The sequence below is a fragment of the Numenius arquata genome, chromosome 9 (assembly GCF_964106895.1).
Source record: "Numenius arquata chromosome 9, bNumArq3.hap1.1, whole genome shotgun sequence".
In the NCBI taxonomy this organism is placed as follows: Eukaryota; Metazoa; Chordata; class Aves; order Charadriiformes; family Scolopacidae; genus Numenius; species Numenius arquata.
In genome coordinates this window covers 12,169,622-12,188,593 of record NC_133584.1, presented here as the reverse complement: position 1 = coordinate 12,188,593, position 18,972 = coordinate 12,169,622, and the positions used below count along the sequence as shown (strand labels likewise).

Genomic DNA, 18,972 nt, shown 5'->3' with positions numbered 1-18,972 from the left:
AAACAATCTCGGGAGACAGGGTTTGGGCTGTGTCTAAACTGCATTAATGCGTTCTGTAAAATATAGCTGTACAAATAAAAGAATAAAATGAAGAAAAGTGAAGTATGATGGAGTGAGGGGTCTCTTCTTGCTTGTCCTTCTCCTTAAGCACCTGGAAAGCCAGTCAGAGCCCTGGGGAAGGGGCTGAGCATCCCAAGCCCCAGGACAAGCTTTTGGCTTGGTGCATGGAAGGAGGAGCCTTTTCGAGGGTCGAGTGAAGATGGTCTCCAGCGTGAGGTCAGAGCAAGACTCAGGATCACTGCTCTGCATCCTGGTGGGGACTGCCCTGCTGTGCCACCTCCTTGCTACTTTCTGCATTTGCACCGAGTAGCCGGCAGAAATAGGGCAGAGCCTGGGAGAGACTTCTTGCTGACCAACCCAGGGCTGGTTCCAGATGGCTGGGCAGTTATTCATATTTCCTGGAAACCAATGCAATTGCCAGAATTGCTCAGGGAAGAAGGCTGCCTGCTCTTCCTCTGGCATTCCAGTGCCCGGTGCGGGGGGGAAGGGGTGTCTGGCTGCCTTGTGCAATGGTTTGGTGGAGCAGGGTCCATAACCCCCTCCAGGAACTCCTTGGCCGATAGCATCTCTGGGCTTCCAGCCATTGCACACTGGCTACAGGCCAGAGCTGAGAGAGCCCAGCTTGAGGGAGTGCCCCCCCTCACCCCAAGTAGGGAGAGGAGGTGTTTTTGTCCATTTGGGTGGCTGTACAGAGCTGGGGGGGTGAAGCCACGGGGTGACCAGGCCCTTGGCAAGTAGGGGTACCTAGGGTGCATGCAAGTGCCTTGTTCTTTGTGCAAGTAACCCACCAGCTCTTTGCTGGTGAGGGCTCACTACTTGCAGAAAACCAGAGTCTCATCCAAAAAGCTTCTCTGAATTACAGAGACAGGACCGGCTGCAACCAGCGCTGGTGTGGAGCAGGGCCACTGCTCAACATGGCCTGGGGTGGGGCCTGAGCCACACAGGGCTTGTTTCATTTTTAGTTTAGTTAATTCATGGATAATTTTGGTGCAGGGCTTGGGGGGGAGGAGGGGAGATGATTCACAAGGGGGGACTTGGAAACACCCATGGGAAGGGGAGAGCCTGGCTGTTTGTGGGGTCAGGAGGGGCTGGAAGGGAAGAGAAGGATGGGCTTTTCAACACACCGTGGGACAAAAGTGGACACGAGACAACCAGAGCCACCCTGCGTGGGAGGGAAATGCCTGGAAGGGATGAGGACCCCCAGCTCCTCTGGCTTGTCTCCCAGTGGACCAGATCTGCTGGTACAAGAAGAAGCCCCCAGAAAAGCGAGGGCTGAGCTGGAGCCAGCCTCTCCCTCCTCCTGCTGTTTGATTTGGCTGGGCAGGATGGCTGCCCGGCAGCCTGCAGCAAGCACCCACCCGCGGCAGGGCAGGCTTTTCGTGGGATGAGAGCCTCTCGGCCGCAAAAACCTCCCTTTGCGTGCATCCTCCCGGGACAGGAGCCTGTTTCGCACCCCGCAGGTCGGTCTCACCCTGCTGACTGCTCGGCAAGGCTGAGCCCAGCATAAGCTCTCGCCAGCTTACTCCTGTTCGGCACGGGGTGGGGGAATGACAACAAATAGGGCAATGCCTGAGCACTGGGAAAAGCAAAAACCTGCTTTCCCCACCTCATTCCCTTGCTGGTTTTCTCTCTCCCCAGTAGGTTTTTAATGTTTAGTAAAGCTGGTTATCCTTAGGACGGGGTTTTGACACACATACTGTCCTCATTTGACACACATACTTAGGTTTCTCCCCTCTCTGTCGGAAGCTGCCTGCCTTTGAGCTCACTACCTCTCTGATTACTGCAGTTGTCACTTTTAGAAGTGGCTGGGCTGACAGTCCCGCTTGCCCCGGACAAGCAGGCTGCGTAGCCGCAACCTCTATTTCGCATTTACTTGCTCAGCTGCGTTTGCAAAATAAATACAGTATTTTCCTGGATCGTGGCTGTGTTTCCTCCTCCTGACAGATAATTTTTTTTTTTTTTTTTCTTTTAAACAATGATGTCACGGCTTTTCCAGGCAGTTCAGCTGAAGCGATAGCAATCACTCCCTCAACTGTCCGCAGGGCAGAGGTCTGCAGGCATCTGGCACGGCCAGCCCATGCCGCTGAGCTTTGGTCAGCACAGATGGCTTTTTGCAGAGGCAGGAGAGCCGTCACGCACTGGGCTGACCTACACGTGTTTTGCGGCTGCAGAGCCCACAAACACTGAACTGACCCTGCCCATGTCAGTGCCCCTGGGTGATTTGCCCTTTGAAAACCCTGTTCCAGATACAGAGTTTGGCTCTTGCCAAGACTCAGAAGAAAGGATACCACTACACCGACAAACTGGCCACTTTCCAGGAAGTTTCCCAGAATGTGTTTGAGCGGCCCTTTTGGTACCCATGTCCCCGTCCTCCCACGAAAAGACCTGCCCCATAGGTGGGGATGTGGTCAAGTTTTCCTTTTCTTAAAGTTTCTTCTGCACTGAAAAAAAACCCCTCGCCATGCTGCCAGCTCCTTTCCCATTTTACTTCTCAGCACAGCCTTCAGGAAGGCCCGGCAGAGAAATGGGGATTCAAGTTTCCTAGGGCTGAGCAGGGATCAGGGCCGGGGTGGGGGGAGCAACCACAGCGATGCTGTGAACCACTGTAACGAGCTTTCTGCACTCACCAGTTTATTCTCTAGCCTTTAGGCCTGGTTTTGGTGCTGAAAAACCTGTGTTGAGGTTAAAAAAAAAAAAAAAAAAAAAAAAAAAGACACAAAGGCGTGGACGGTTTAAATGCAGGCACCAAGGTTGTGACTTTCCAAAATGTGGCGGGAGGGCTCCGGGCGCTCCGCTGTATTCTGCCGGGTCTCCACGAGAGGGCAGGCGAAGACGGAGTTTAAGCAAGGAGTCCCCGGAATAAAGACATCAGCTAAAAATAAATAAATAAATAAATAAATAAATAAATAAATAAGGTGTGTATATATATCGGCCCGCCTGGGACATCTGTTGCTGTCGGAGAAAATCTTACAAGCCGGGAGACGGTTTGCAGGCAGAAGGCAGGGGCTTGCCTGCAGCTTGTCCCCAGGGTCTCCTGACGTGGGCCTGCTGTGGGGAATGACCAGCTGCAGCCCAAGGTGGCTGGGAGCAGCCTGGGAGGCACCATGATCTCACGGGCAGCATCCTGTGTCTCTGAGATGCATCCTGTGTCTCTGAGATGCACCCTGCCTGTTTGTGGGGTTGGACCCAAGTGGCCATGGCCACCTGGAGCCTCCTGGCCTGGCCTCTCTGAGAGGAGGCCGCTGACACAGCTGGAGGGAAGGCAGGCCCAGTTCTTGCTGTGGAGCTGGTCTTTATAGAGGAGAGCTATATATAGAGAGAGAAAGCAGAGCCCTATATTATTTCTTGTGTTTACCCATCTGTATCCGTCATCTATTGCCTTATACTAGTAATTCATTACATCCCGGGCCAGCATCTGTACAGTCCCTAACTCAGCCCCATCCACGGCTCCTAGTAGTCACCACAGTGGTACAGGTAAATACACCGGTACTGCTCTTAGCTCATCCTGTTCACCTTTGCTTCTGCACATGCTTGTGCTGATCTTTACCATGTCTGACCTCAAGGGGGCTGCTTTCAGCCCTACAGATGCTGTGGCAGCATCCTGGGAGACTGGGAATGAATCTCAGGTAGCAGCAACAGAAATCCTGAATACAGCTCAGGCTCTTAGACAGAGACATCAGAAAAATTAGGTAGCAGGATCTCTCCTCTGTGAACCTCCACAGTCTGGCTCCCCTCCCACCTTGCGACCTGGAGCAGAAACTCCAGAGGACTGTAATTAATGGAGAGTCCAATTCTTTTGGATTTGTCCCCCAGTTTTACGATAGAAACAGCATTTTACCCAGAAACCTCTCAGGTCTGTTGCAAATCCATGTACAATCCTGACACCCACACTCTCCACATGGCCCATCCCAGGGACACACAGTACCAGTCGGTGGGAGTTTCTCTCCCTTGTTGAGCTCTTGTTTCTCATTATCACTTAGGCATGACTGACTGCTCTTTCTCTGCTCATCCATATCTCCCGGGGTAGCATCTGCCCTCCACAAGGAAGCTGCTCCATTTAGGTTTTCGGCAAGGTGCAAGAGCTGCAGGACTCTGGTGGCTTCCTCACTGCCCCACAGTGTGGGATGCATGTCCCAAGCCAGGATGAGGAATTCCACAGGCCCCGTGCCCAGATCACAGCTCGACCCTACCCAGTTGAGTGCTAGAATGTAAGAAAAAGGGGGGTTCCCTGTTGCCAAGGTAGTGATGCGTGGCAAAACTGTCCTGCTTATGAAAGCAGAGCTGAGAAAGTCCGGAGAGCATTTAGTAGGTGATTAGCGGGGAGGGGATGTGTCATGAGAGCCAATCTTGTGGCCGCGGTGACAGCAGAGGGCACGCTTTGCTGGTACAGTGCAGAGCGTGCAGCCTGCGCACACAGTCCTGGGCATTGCTGGGCTGCTCTGGATCTGCGGAGCAAGCTGGAAACGTGGGGGTAAGGAAGCAGTCACAGGCATTCAATACAATTCAATCGTCTGCAAAACCACATGCCCTGCAGCGCTGCGGCAGAAAGAAAGGAACAAAATCGCCTTCACCGCAGCCGAGCGGATGATGGATTTATCTGGCTGGGGAATGAGTGTAAAAAAAATCAGAGCACAGTGATCCCATAGAGGAACTGGTAAATCAATCTGCAACTTGTTTGGCGCTCCATGCCTGTGCCAGAGTCATAAGGACGTCTGGAGGTCTGTCCTTACGTTGGAGACAGTCCGACAATGTACGGAGCACATGGACTCCCTCTCTCCACTCCCTCATTGCTAGCTCTTTCAGGGCAGCACAAGACAGTTTTCTGAATCAAAGTGCATTTTCGTTTTCATTTAAATTGTATTTTTCCTTTAGATTTTCTCTGAAATGAAACATCAAACCTTTTCAGCTGGAGATCAGAGCAATTATCCCAAAATCTACTTGGGATCACCAAGAATTTTGGTCCATTCACTATGTTATCCAGCAACAAGGCTCAGACCTGATGGGAACTCAGTTTCTCTCCTGTCCTCAGCCTTAAACAGGCTGAGATGTCTTTAGGTGAACTTTCCCACCAAAGCCCTGGCTCTGGTCCTGCCTCCACCAGCCTCACAACCTCAGCTGAATCCCAGGAAGAGAAAACCAGCCAAGGTGGGCATCAGAGCCTTCCTGAGGCTGCTCTGGCCCAGCAAACAAGTCATCTACTGATGCGGTGCAGGACCAGAGAGCAGAAAACAAGCACACCCTTTCTTTCCAAGTGACCTTTCCAGGTCTGAAATTCAGTGAGACAAATCCAAGACATTTCTCTGCAGTAATATTTTTCCTGTTGCTAGAGGACACCGATGTAATTCCTCCAGCCTCCCCCAAGCAGAGGGGGGGAGCAGGGGGACAGCCACTCAGCTCCAGTGCAGCACAGACAGGTGGAGTCAGAGCCAACCTGTTCTTCCAAACCTTGTCCCCACGTGGCTGGAAGAGCCACAGTAACCAGAGTGACCATCAAAACCAGGGATATGCAGTGTGTCTGAGGGTCTGTGCTTGCCTGGGACTACACTGTAGGGAACGCATCTCTCCAACTGCAGCGACAATGCTCCTAGCCCGAAGGCCTGTTGGGCGTTATTGCTCTGCAGCAGGTTGCCTTGCACTGCCGGGTGGCCAGGGAGGGTTGGCAGGGCAGGGTTGCAGTGGATAGATGTTAAAATGAAAAACAAAGGGTGTGTAAAGACAGGGGCTAGCAAGGAATGGCTCTGGGCTGAAAGTCCTTAGCAGGGCTGGACTCAGGCCCACAGAGGTGCTGCCGGTAGCTGGAGAAGAGTGGGGTGCTGAGCAGTCTGGGTTTGGGCAGGACATCAAGAATGGCCTCTCAAAACCCCTTAAGGACTCAAGTCTGATATCTTCCCCCATTTTACACCAGCATGACCATACTGGCCCTAAACACAAAACAGTCCTGCTGGCCCACCCAGAGCCCGTCCATCTCCGACTGAGCTCTGCACCTCTGCAAAATACCGTTAAATGTGTCTGAGTCCTGCTGGCCCCACACAAAGTTGGCAGGAAACAAGGAAGTTGAGGAACTCATCAAGGAGGTTGTTCCTGCACTGTGCCAACTCCTACAGCTCCCATCTCCATGCTGGTGTACAGATGGGTCCTAACAGTGCTGAAATGTAGCAGTTTTCCACCCCATGTAGCAGTCCAAGGCTGCACTTTAGCCCATCACTACACCCTGGGAAATAGGGATGTTGAACCAATTCCTGTGGCACATCAGTGCAGATCCATAGCTGTGGCAGCTCAGGGAGCTGGTAGCCATTCCTCCCTGCTCAGGAGTAATGGGAGATCCCAGTGTCACCTTCCCTTTGGGGTGACAAGCCGAATGGCAAAAGGGTGCCAGGCTGGACAGTTGCCTACTGTGTGAAGTGGCAGGGGACATTAGGTAACCACTTCCAGTAGCCACAGTGGAGTCTGAAATAACCCAGTGCTGCCTCCCATTTCCATCTTTCCTTCTTTGCTCCTCCCCAGTACGGCACCCAACCAGGCTGCTCTGCCCTGGGCTGTGGGAGCTGAGATGAGCTGCTGGGGAGTGGGGACCCTTTGCAAAGCTGGTCCAGGCTGGCACTGCAGCATGACACAGCTGGGTTGTGCTGTGCCAAGAAGGGCCTCTGGGCTACAAAACCAATCTATTTCCAGTGCAAGTAAACTGGGAGAGACCAGCCTGCTGCTGTTGGCACAGCTGGGAGAAGTGGGGAAATTACTGGTGCTGGGAGAAACCATCCCTAGGAAACCTCTCTTGAAGGCAGGCAAGAGGGCCAGGATAGGTTTGATGCCCTGGCATCTGCTGCCTTGCCATTTGCCATGCCCAGGACTGGCTCTGCTTCTTTCACTGTGGGAGGAAGGAGTTGCTGGTACAGCTGCCAGCACAGGGAAATGGTGGAGAGAGAAGCTGTGGGACCTTGGGCCCTTGGAGCCAGTCAGCTCTTTTTGGGTCTGAACCACTCCCGTTGGCCTTGGCAGAAGGCTGTGTCCTGTGCTCAAAACAAGGGAATATGTCTGAACCAGAGCAGGGGCTGACTCCTCTCTACCAGTTCCCTCAGGGCAACACCAGTGCTAGAAGACAGACAGGGTCCCAAGGAGTGCAGGACTTTGCCTCATTCAGGTCAGACAGCTGGGGAAAAGCTGGTTGTGAAAGTAGCACAAGCCAACCCAACAGACGGGGTCACCTGGTCTACAAATGGTCTTCTTCTCTCATGGGTGTCCTTCCCTTTGCACCATGATTTGGGCAGGACACAGAGGATGAAGGTTACATGTGGCTGGAGATGTCTGCACAAAGGAAGGGAGGCACCATCCAGGGAGGACAGCCTCAGTTCAGCTCAGAGATTTGTCTGGAACCAATGACCAACACCAGTTCCTCTTGCTGGAACATAAAGCAGAGCTGGAACACTTCAGTTCAAGCTCCATGCTCCCAGGTGAGCCTTAGCAAACCGAGCCAGCAGCACTGGGGTTGAAGTGGGAGGAGGTACGTTAATTTGACATGAAATGAAACATCCTTTTGGAGATTACTGGAGACCTTTGTGCAGTACTTGGGTCCTTGTCTTCATGAGCCTTTGACTTTCCTCAGCTGCAAAATGAGACAGGAGATACTCCTTTTCTGGGTGGTAGCAGTGCCCCCTCCTTGCATATCCTGCTCTGCTCCTGACAGCTGGGAGATAGCTGAAGAGGCCCGTCCTTTGAGATGACACGGGCTTGCAGCAGCTTTGCCCAGTGTGGGCATCAGCCAGCTCACGGGGACCGGCTGGAGGAGTCGGAGAGACTGACCATCCCAGCGGGACGGGCACAGCCCCCACGGGGCCAGCAAGTCCAATGACACTGGGATGGAGGCAGGGGTCCCTGCAAGCTCAGCCAGGGATCTGTACACCCCGACCTAGGCACCGATTTGTCACTGCTTCCCCCAGCTGCAGAGCCATGGCAGAGCCGGGGCACTCTCCCGGCAGGCTGCCGGCTGCCAGCGGAGCTGTCCCGACGGCCGGTGGAGCTGGCCGGGGCCGGGGACAGGGTCTGGGCAAGGACCGGTGCGGAAGAACCCCGCAGCGAGCGGGGAGGCAGACAGAACCCCCGGGGGCGGCTCAGCATCCCCCACTGCCTGCTGGAGCCGGGAGGAAATCCGTCCTTAAGAGGGGGGACCCTTTTCAGCTCCCCAGACTCTGCAGCCGTTCTTAACCGACGGGGCGGGAAGGCGCGCTAAGGCGAAAGGCTTTGGCATTGGGACTACTGGGGGGCTTAGCCTTGCGGCGTGGGGCTCAGACCGGCAGGGTGGGCGGTGCACAACCGGGACCCCCCGCCGCCGCGCTGTGGGGAGGAGGAAGCGGACGAGCAGAGTCAGGGTCTCCGGAGGGGCGGTGATCTGGGGAGAAAACGCGCCGGGGGTGACAGGGGAGCGGCCAGAGGGGGGGACTCGGGGGGCACCGCGGACGGTTGGCCGGCCCCGGGCAGAGCGGAGCATCCCCGGTCCCGGCCCCCCCCCCGCCCCGGTCCCAGGCAGGGACCCACCCCCGGCGGCGTGGGGCGAGGGGGGCGCCCCCGCCTTGACGTCAGGAGAAGGGTTTATAAAGGCGGCGGGAGGCGAGGAGATCCCCAACGCCGGAGCCGAGCCGCAGCGGAGCCGTCAGCGCTTCCCCGCCGCCGCCTCTCCGCGCCCGACCCGCCGCCGAGATGCTGTCGTGCCGCCTCCAGTGCGCCCTGGCCCTGCTCTCCATCGCCCTGGCCCTCGGCACCGTCTCGGCCGCCCCCTCGGACCCGCGGCTCCGGCAGTTCCTGCAGAAGTCGCTGGCTGCCGCCGCCGGGAAGCAGGTGAGAGCCCCGCCACGGGGCGGGCACCCCTCGGGCACCCCGCTGGGCACCCCGACGGCCCTGCTGCAGACCCCCGCTTCTCTGCTGCAGACCCCCACTTCTCCTCCAGAGACCCCCCTGATTCCCTGTCGCAGACCCTCTGTTTCCCCAGCAGAGCCCCTGCCTGCTGCAGACCCCTCCAGTTGCCTACTAGGCAGCCCAGTACCTTCAGTGCAGACTTCCAGTTCCTCACCGGACCTCCCAGTGTCCCCGTTTTACACCCCAGTAGCTTGCTGTAGATCCCGGTTCCCTGACAGATCCCCTGGTTCCCTGCCGGGGCTGAGCCAGCAACAGGCTGGGCAACTGGGGGCAGGAAGGGGAGACACCCCCCCAGCCCAGCCCAGCTGGGTGCTGGTGGGGAATGAGGAGCAGCCACTGATGGGGCAGGGGGCAGAGCCCGTGGTGAAGCTCTCCAGGGCTTCTCCAGGGCACTGAACCACGGCAGCTGCCCCAACGCATCAGGAGGATGTCCTCATCCATGCAAGGGAGCAGCCAGGGCTTGGAGGGACAAGAGGAAAAATAACCCCCAGTGAGAGGGTGACCCAACTCAGCTCCCCCAAAGACCTTTCCTGTGTCACTTTAGCATCAGCCTTGCAGCATTCTTACTGAGTCTGGCACAGCGTGCTGGAGCAGTGGGAAGGGAAGGTGATATGGTGCTCAGATGAGTTCATTCCCTGCCACGGCCAAGACAGTGGTCTCTTCCCCACACCAGGTAGATGTCAGAGCTCTTCTGCTCCGCTTTATTTCATAGGCACAGCTGCTGCGTAGCAGCTGTTGGTCTGGGCTCTTTGGAAAGCCAGGGCTCCCCTTCTCCAGAGTCCTGCATGTCTCTAATTTGGGCACAAAAGTGTCTTAGAGGGACAGGGTAGTGAGCCCCCAAAAGCCAAGGAGTAATTGTGGGCTCTCTCTCTCTCTCTCTTTCTCTCTCTTCTGCCCCAAGGAACTGGCCAAGTACTTTTTGGCAGAACTGCTCTCAGAGCCAAGCCAGACAGAAAATGAAGCCCTGGAGTCTGAGGACTTGTCCCGAGGGGCTGAGCAGGACGAAGTGAGACTGGAGCTGGAGCGCTCGGCTAACTCAAACCCCGCTCTGGCACCCCGGGAACGCAAAGCGGGCTGCAAGAACTTCTTCTGGAAAACTTTCACATCCTGTTAGCTTTTGAAACCCACCTCTTCTCCCCATCCATCCCTGCCTTCTTCCTAGCCCCCCACCCTGAGCAGAACCTTCACCACAAGAGGCGAAGACTGTAAATACACAATCCACGGTTATGGTGAAATTAAACAAACAAGGAAAATTTGAGTTTGATTTCCAGTTGTTTTAATAAAACTTTCTGTTCCAATTGTATACGATTTGCTTGAGTTGTGATTTCTGACTAGTTCTTTGATGACATGCACTCTGCAACTCTTTCAAATGTACTATTTTTAATTCTTTGTTGCAATAAAGTTTATGTTTCAAACAGTGATGCTGAGATTTGGTGGTCAATGAGAAAACCTGTCACCTCTCAGGCTGCTTGTCTTCAAAATGCAGCCCATCTCAGGGCGTCAGCAGCAAACAGCATCCACATGCATGCGTATGCACACACGCAATACCTCTTAAGGTGTTTTTTTGTTTGTTTTTTTTTTTTTTTTTTTTTTTGCTGTGGTCTTTCTAAGGGATCTAGAGACACAGTGGTATTTTAGATATCAAATGCCTGTAATTGCGGCTGAGTCAAATCCACAGCACTGGCACTTCAGTCAGTCTAGAGAATTTACACCCATCACCAGAGGCATCACTATAAATCACAGCTGTGTATTCCAAGTGATGGGGGATCATAAAAGTGGTTCACAGTACAACTTTCCCCACACATACCTCATTCCCTCCTCAGCCACAAAGACTAACAGGTTTTCTTACCTGGTGTATTTTACTCCTTGCAACATCCCTGACAAGCACTGCTTCTGGGATTCCTTCGGAACATTTACCTTTGTTCTGCTGCACAGGAGGAGATTCTGCATCCCTATAAAGCTGATGCCATCAGCCCCTATCCGTCTAATAAACTGGTTACAGCAGTTTTTCTACCCGCTACATCATCTTTAAAGCCAATATTAAAAGGTTCAGCAGGGTAGGAGATAGCATCAGGAAAAAGACATGCTTCTGTCATTGGAAGACAAAATCTTCATGCTTTTGCAGAGTCTCTTCCTTTTCTGGCTGTGCTGGTTTGTGACACGTAATCGTGGGTGAGCTGGAACCGTAGAGCACGCATCCTGCATGGGGGACAGGATTTACTTTGATGAGAAATTCATAATTCAGGATTAAAGGTAACACTTTGTAGCCATCATATGTGAACGAAAGGTGAAAAAAGGGGGATCTGAGAGTTGTTCATAGGCAGAGGGCTGAGCATGACCCCGGTGGAGGTGGATTCCCCAACTGAGGGTGTGTTAAGTTGCCTCTGCTCTGTGCTGAGCGCAGCTCTCTGTGGGGCATCGTTCTTGACAGCTCATGGGCCATTTCCTTAACTCTTGGTGGGTGCCTCCTTTCCCTGTGGGCAGCAGTTTGTTAGATTCGAGTTGGGAGCAGGTGAATCCCTCCTCATTGGGAACGGCAACAGTGCCGATGTGAAACCCCAGCCCTGCCACGCTCGCTCATCGCAGGGCTTAGCTGCGCTGCTCCACAGCTGACCGGCAACAGGCGAAGGCAGTGGGGGACATGTGCGGGGAGGGAAGCTGCTGGCACCATCCCCTCCGAGCCCACAGGGGCAGGACTGGATGCTGCCCCCCCTCCCTGGAGCAGGGCAGCTACAGCTGCTGCCTATGCCCCAGGACACCCTTTTTCACCCACTGGATTTCTGTGGTGCAGCTGTGGAGGGTGCAGGGTTAACTCATTCCGGGAGGGGGCAAGCTGCTGAGGGAGAAGCCTCCAAAAAGACATTTAAGAAGGGCGGGTAATGCAGATCATTTCTCAGCCCTAAAAGCAGACAGGGTGAGAATAAGACAGTGTTTGAAAGTGTGGAGACAGGAGAGAGCAGTGGTCCTAGCTCATGTCTGATTCCTTTGCTGCTGTGCATTGTCAAGGGAACAAATTTTAGGGGATTCAGTAAAGCAAAGACCTCCCCATCCCTGGCTTGTCTCTCCTGTCTTGACTGAGGTTCCACTTTGCTTTCAAAAAGCAGCTAATTGTTCAGTGCGGAGACAGCCTCAAGACAACGGCTACAGGAACAGAAAGGGGGTGGAGGTGCCAGGGGCTTGAATATTCTTATGCACCAAGCCCATCTTTCATGGGATATAAATAGACCACTACTTGCCTGAGGTTTTTCCTCTTGGTCACTATGCTTAGCAAGTGCTTCTGAAGGGAGTTTAATCCTGCCAATTGCTGGAGTGAAACCCATCACAAACAGGGATGCGGATGATTTTCAAGCACAAGCAGGAATTAAAGGCAGTGATTCACACGCAGCCTGTTTCAGCAACACAGCCGACATCACGTCACGGCAGCTTCTGCGAAGCTTAATGAAGATATACCGGTGGAGGCATGTGCGAATGTCCTCGGTTCAGAGACAGAAAGACAAACCTGCTCCTTCCGTCAACTCAGGAGAACCTGGAGTTTGGGGAGACGGTTCCCAGGACATTAAATACAGTATCACCACATGTAATTGCACTACGGCAGCGCCATCCATCCCAGGTGCTGGAGCTGTACAAACACAACGCAAGAAACAGTCTTGCATTTAGCCCTGCTGAGCTAAAATTACTAGAAAGACAAAGAAAGATTTATTGCTTCTCTTTGATAGGTAGGAATTATGGGGTAAAGGGATTAAATGGCTATATTTAATCTCTCCCCACACCAGCCACAAAAGAGTGTCCTGGGCCGGGAAGACTCTTGCTGGGCAAGGCTGAATCTGGGATGAGCACAGAGGTAGGGTCAGCTCCCACGGGCCAGAGCTGCTGAAGGGGAAAGCAATTTTTGTGAGAGGTTTTCAGTGATGTTCTCTGCAGCTCAGAGCTGAGGCTCCATGGAGGAGCAGCCTCAGCACAGGCCTGAGGGAGGTTAGGGGCCCTGATGATCCACACATGGCTGATTCATCTCCCCTCTTGCACTCGGTGTCACGGGCAGACCCAGAGCAATCCCCTCTCCAGCAGGTACCTTCAACCTTGTGATTCATCTGAGGCAGCGCAGGGAAACATCCATGAGGAACCAATAAAAAGGTTTGAAGCTGCTATCTGAAGAGTTGCTTTTAATGAAAACCAGAAAAGGTTGTATAAGGCCTGGAAACACACGTCCCCTGATGGGAAGTCAGTGATGAGCTTCTCAGCCTTCCCCAGCAGCAAACTATCCGACTAACGATGCCAGGAGGGGTAATTCACTCTAGCAAGCAGACCAGGATTTCTTTTTATGTGCAGCCCAAATTGGTAAAAAAAACAAGTCTTCCTTGGCCCAGAAGGCTTGTTGGTGACAGGTAGCTTGAAGCCATCCTAGCTGTGGTGCAGAGGAAATACTTGTGGGATCCAGATTTCCTATCCTGGGTCCACTCTGGCACCAGCCTTCTCCTTTTGGCTCCTGAAAAGATCAAGAGACTAGACCCATGGGCACAACTACCCTTCACCCAGAACAGCCTGTAAGATGCTCTGCGCTGCCTTTGCATTTACTCTGCCTCTGTGGCTCCTAGCAAGCGTTGCACCAATGCTCTGATCCACAGCCACCAGGAGCATCTCAGATTCCCAGACCTCTGCTCTCACCGCAGGATTCTTCTTCCCTTTCATCCTGCCCAACTCCCAGCACCTCTGGGGAGCAGCAGAGCAACCCCAGCTCCCTTATGGGTCAGCATCAGGCGTTTGGGAAAAAGCACTTGCCGCTGCAACTGAGTCCTAATTCTCTGAAAGTAAAGCAGCAGGATGTTTACTTACCAGGGTGAGAAAAGCCATACCTAGGCAATAAAAGTTATTATGATAAAGGAACAAACTGTACTCTCTACTCTCTGAACACCTTCTGACTCTTTGACAGCTTCTCACCAGAATAATGCAATAAAACTCACTTACACTGAGCATCTTCTTCTTGTCTTTTTTTTTTTTTTATTAGGGAATTATTTCTTACTTTTTGTTAACACCCAGTTGCACATCTGAGAATAACTGTTTGGCCAGATGCTGTGAGTATTTCAGAAGACTTTTTGGATCCCAGTGTCAGGAGACTTACACTATAAACAACTTGTAGAACACCAAAAAATGGTCACCAAAAAATCACCAAGTTCAGTTTTTCTCATTCGTATAGTACAAAAGCCAGTTTGTGTCATGAACTAGTATTTCCGACATCATCTGACAAAGCAACCCACCTGGACATTCAGTTAACAAAATGAATTTAAGAAGGTCCCCAGTATTTCCTACAGAGAGATTCCCTGGGAAAGCATAAAATGATGCATTGAAATTCATGTTTTTCTCATCACCTGGGTTGGCTGCTGGAACAGAGAGAGAGGGACGTGGTCCCACACACGACACCGGAGTATCCCTTCTGATGCTCTCTGCTGCCTGTCTCCCTCTCTGTGCAGCTGGCTCTTGCTGCCGGCAGCCTGCACCACTCCATGGAGGGAGGAAACGTTCCTTGTCTCCAGCCCTGGCAAAGCATTCCCAGGAGGTGAGCCGAGAGAGGCTCCCGGGTCCTCCCTTACTCGTCCCTCAGCCCTTGTTAGGAGATTCCCCCAGGTACAGAGCAGAAGTCAGTGAATCCCTCCCAGCACTGCCATGCCCCAGGGTAGAGTGTTTGCTTCCTTACACAGCTCTGTGTTCTGCCTTCAAGGAAAACCTCTCCTTTTCCTCAGGACTGAGGTTTAAGGAAGAAAAGGGATCCCCTTGGAAATGGGCTGTTTTGCCCATTGTAAGGCTCTTTTGTAAAACTTCACTGCCGCCTCTTTTCTTCCCTATTTTACTTCTTGTGCTCGGCAGGGTTTGTAATTCTTCCCAGAGGCTCAAACACAATATTTCTTTCCCTGCTGCTCCCCATGCCAGCCTCTTCCCTCAAGGGTGCAATGTCGGGGGGACATTGCTGAGCACAAGCCCCGGGATGGGGTGCACTGCAGCCAGCAGAGAGAGCCAAAGAGCACAGATTGTCCTATTTATGGTCTGTATCTGTACAAGCAGAAGCTCAGGATGGGTGTCCTCTGTGCCAGGGGCTGTCCGAGCTCTGGATAGAGCCCCGCTGCAGAGAGGCAAGCTGGGGACAGGAGCCCTGCAAAGAGGGGCTTTCCCTGGAGCAGCACTTTCAGGGACCAGCGCTGTAGGAGGATGCAGGCAGTGCTGCTCCATTGACAGATATTTTTCCCCAAAACTATGCGCCTGCTTTTCATTTCTAAAGGGCATTTCTCATCTCAGAATTGCCAATTTTTAACAGGTTAGAAGAAAGCTAAATAACCTGAAAGTAAGTGAACTGTCCTATCTAGGTTTAAATGTGGTGGGGTTTGTTGTAAGGACAACCTGTAAGTAACATTCCATCCAAACCTTCTTCCCCTGGCAATGATTTTTGTTGTTGATCAACATCCAAAAAAACCTCCTTATTCACTCAGCTCTGCTGAAACTTCACAGTCTAAGCAGCAAGAGCAGGGGCAGAAGGAGGAAGGGCTATATCCAGTTAAAGGTTCAGGGTACCAGATGGCCTGTCGTGGTGGCACTTTGACACGATGTGTGGCAGTCACACTGTTTCCCAGACACCAAAGCCCCAGGTTGCAGGAGACTGGATCTTCCACAGCTTGAATAAACAGCCTCTGGAGACAATGGGGGCTGGGAGTGATGTTACCTGAGCTGATGTCTTCTCCTCCCAGCTGCAAGAAGTGATCCCGAACTTTGGAGGCTCTGACCCCGCTGAGGGAAAAGCAGTAGCTGCTTGTGGCAACGGGACACCACCACACTGGTGTGGGTCTCCACACGCTGTCCCCCCAGTACAGCCAGGGTCGCATGAACCTCACAATGGCCAGTGGTCCCTTGGGATTACCCATGGGCTCCACGCACCCTGCCAGGAGGGCCCCACAGCTGCTGCCCTAACATCTCCATCCCCTCGGCACGGCCTAGTGGCAGGGGCACCCAGTGATACTCTCTTGCTCCTGGTTTAGGGTCTTCGGAAGGAAACATCACCATCCCTGGAAGGACAGAGGCAGGAAGATTTGGCTCAAGCAACAGTTTTGAACCAGAGCTCTCAGCAGAAGAGCATGGGGAAAAGGCAGCAGTGAATCTCCCTGAAACCCGTGTACAGCATTTGAAAAACAGTGATTGGAAAGAGAGATTTTCCAGCATGGATACCCTTCAGAAGACCATCAGAGAGATGAAGAAAGGCGAGATACCATGCCAAGTCCTGGTGAGACTGCTGTCATGGAAGCGCAAGGAAACAAAGCTCCAGGTGATGCAGAAGAAAGGTAAGACCACCACCTCACTAGCCCTGAAAGGGGACTTCTCCAGAATATCTTCTCAAATTGTCCTGGAAACTGTGGTAGAAATGATGGGAGATGTGTTATGCAGCAACAGTGCTCAATAAGCCCTGACAGCTATATCAGAGGCTTGTTCTTTGCCTTGGACTGCAAAGACAGCTATGCTGTTAGCCTTCTTCCAGAATAACTCCAGGATCCATTCCAAGATTTTGGACTAACTATCAAAGGCAATTCTGGAGCTTGACTTTGCTGGGATGGAGGCCAAGGCATTGGTCAATACACTGAAGATCGCTCTTGCTGCTATTCACTGAGGTGTGCAGAGATCAGCCATCACCTTGCTGGGGTTTATTTACCTGTACATGGGAGAGTCACTGAGAGCACTAACGGAGAGCAAAGAGCTGCCCCTTTTTCCCCACATAGCTGCTGAGCCAGAGAAGCTACATGAGCAAGAACCCACCTGCTCTCAGGGAAGAAATTTCTATATGGTGGATGTGGCTCCCCAGATACTGTCTCCACATGTAGGTGAGCAAGCGAGCAGGCGAGTCTCCAGAAAATACAATCTCTTTAGACTGAAACATATCATTCAGTTAGAAATGATCCCTGAATTCCAAACCCTGCCCATCTTCTCTGACACTGACCATACATGTTATTACATCACCTCAACCATTAATTCCCTTACTTGTCACATTAGCAGTGGTGATACTGACACCAACATCCAGGCCATGAAGGACACTGAGGAGATCCTGAGACACAAGAACAAAGTAGAAGCCATGTCTGGGCACTCCGAGTTCCTTGCAGCCAGCTTTCAATCACTCAAGTTTATCAACCAGCAAAAGGAAGCAGATAAGAAATGGGGGAAGGAACAAATCATTCTGTGATGTAACTGTGTCATCCAGGCCTGTAACTGTGTCTTCCAGGAGAAGAAATTGGCCCAGGAGGCCCAGTGGAAGTACTTAAGGATGTAATGAACAATCTCTTTACCTTAATGCTAGACTTCCTGGACGAAGACCTAGGGGAAGATCAGAAGTTCATACAGTCCATTAATGTCCTTATGAAGAGTGTGTTGGAAAAATCTGACCAGAGTATTTTTTTGTGTCTTTCTGAAGCTGTTCCGAGGCAGCCTGACTGCTGAGGGCAGCCCACATAAGTTTTCTGACTTGCTGGCCAAGTGCCTGTGGAGGACCACATGGCTTCTCCTAGGCACCATCAGCACTATGAACCTGGATGAAATCCTGCTGGATACCCACATGCCCATGAAGGCTCTCTCAGTGGAAAAACTGAGGCAGCACACAAACTCCTGCTGTGGACCTTGAAAACTCTGCTGCACAACTTGTGCCAGCTGAAAGGAGTGAATATCCTGGACAACCTCACCCTGCTTGAGGGCGCAGCTGGCTCTGAGGTGGAAGCTTACCTTCAAAAGACCATCAGTCCTACTGCCAATGAGGGGACAAACAAAACAGCTGTAGGAGCAGGGGAGGATGTCCCCTGGGCAGCTCACAGGCTTGCAAAGGACAAAGCAGGTGATTTTTTAGAGACCGTCTTCTAGAATATTTGCTCCAAGGAGAGTTTGAGGGAGTGTCTAGAGGAAGCTTGTAGTAATGTAAGAAAAAATGGCCCAAAAGAAAGTTAGAGTCTTTCCTAGAAAACATCTCCCTCTTCTTGCAGAGCTATGTGAAGCAAAGTTTGGCCATCATCCAGACAGAACAGGACACCAGAGAGCATCTTCCTCCTCCTCCCTTGAGGACGTACCCTGAGGTGGAAGCATCTCTCCTTAGATCAATGGGGATCCCAGCAGGGACTGTAAAGGAGAAGGAGGTGATGCTGTCCTGCCACCTGGAAAATCTGCCATTCACCTGCAGCAGCAACACAGCCTTGAGAGCAAGACAGCCCACAGCAGGCTCCCTGCCAGTCAGCTCCCCTCACAGGATGCCAATGTCATGCTTCTCCCTCCTTTCCAAGGTGGCACAACAGTGATATCCCTGGGGGCCTGAAGAGTCACCAGCAGAAATAGCACCAGGACCTCAGAACTAGGCAGCCCTCCTCCACACGCATCATCGGGCAGATGGTGTGAACCAATAAAAAAACAACTCCAGCATGAACACATGGGTGAGTTCTCTGTGCGCTGGTGCCTTGGGGCTGCAGCCCCTAGGACCTGGCCTGAGTTTCTGGTTGATGTCCCTGTTGCTGTTGTCCTGAAGAGCAAAGAGTGGGGCTCGTAGCACTAGGGCACTGGTACTCAGCTGAGGAGCTTTAAAAGCATGTATGTGCCTATGGAAGTACTGCTCCAGCTCAGGCTGGGCTCCTCAGGTGAGCATCTGGAGGCTGATCCCTTCCCCAAGGGGTGCAGGTAAACAGAAAGAAGAGTGAATTGCTGCTCTTCCCAAAGCCAAAGAGGAGATAGGTCTTAAGGTCAGGAGAGGTGCAACCCAGGCAAAGGCAAGCGGGTCTCCCCAGTTCCCTATGCGCTGCAGGGAACAGCTATAGGGCTTGCTTGGCTCCAGAGGTCAAAGTCTTCATGTTTCCATCTCACAGCACAAGTTTTTAGCTTTTAAAAAAATACAGTGGCTGAGACTGATGCCTTGGGGCAAAACTGAACCCAGAGCATGTAAATCTGGCCAAGGCACAGGGCAGAGAACCAGCTGGGGTGCTGACCCTGCCTGGTCAACCTCCACAG

The 18,972-nt window shown here is 52.6% G+C and overlaps 1 protein-coding gene and 1 pseudogene across 1 annotated transcript; both read left to right on the top strand.

The window, feature by feature from the left end:
- The first annotated feature begins 8,751 nt into the window (after positions 1 to 8,751).
- On the top strand, positions 8,752 to 10,081 carry SST (somatostatin). The gene is made up of 2 exons (XM_074153918.1): positions 8,752 to 8,889; positions 9,869 to 10,081. Exons 1-2 carry the CDS (start codon positions 8,752 to 8,754, stop codon positions 10,079 to 10,081), a joined length of 351 nt encoding a protein of 116 aa, XP_074010019.1.
- A 1,220-nt stretch (positions 10,082 to 11,301) lies between these two features.
- On the top strand, positions 11,302 to 18,309 carry LOC141468482 (cytoskeleton-associated protein 5-like; annotated as a pseudogene).
- Positions 18,310 to 18,972: the final 663 nt, after the last annotated feature.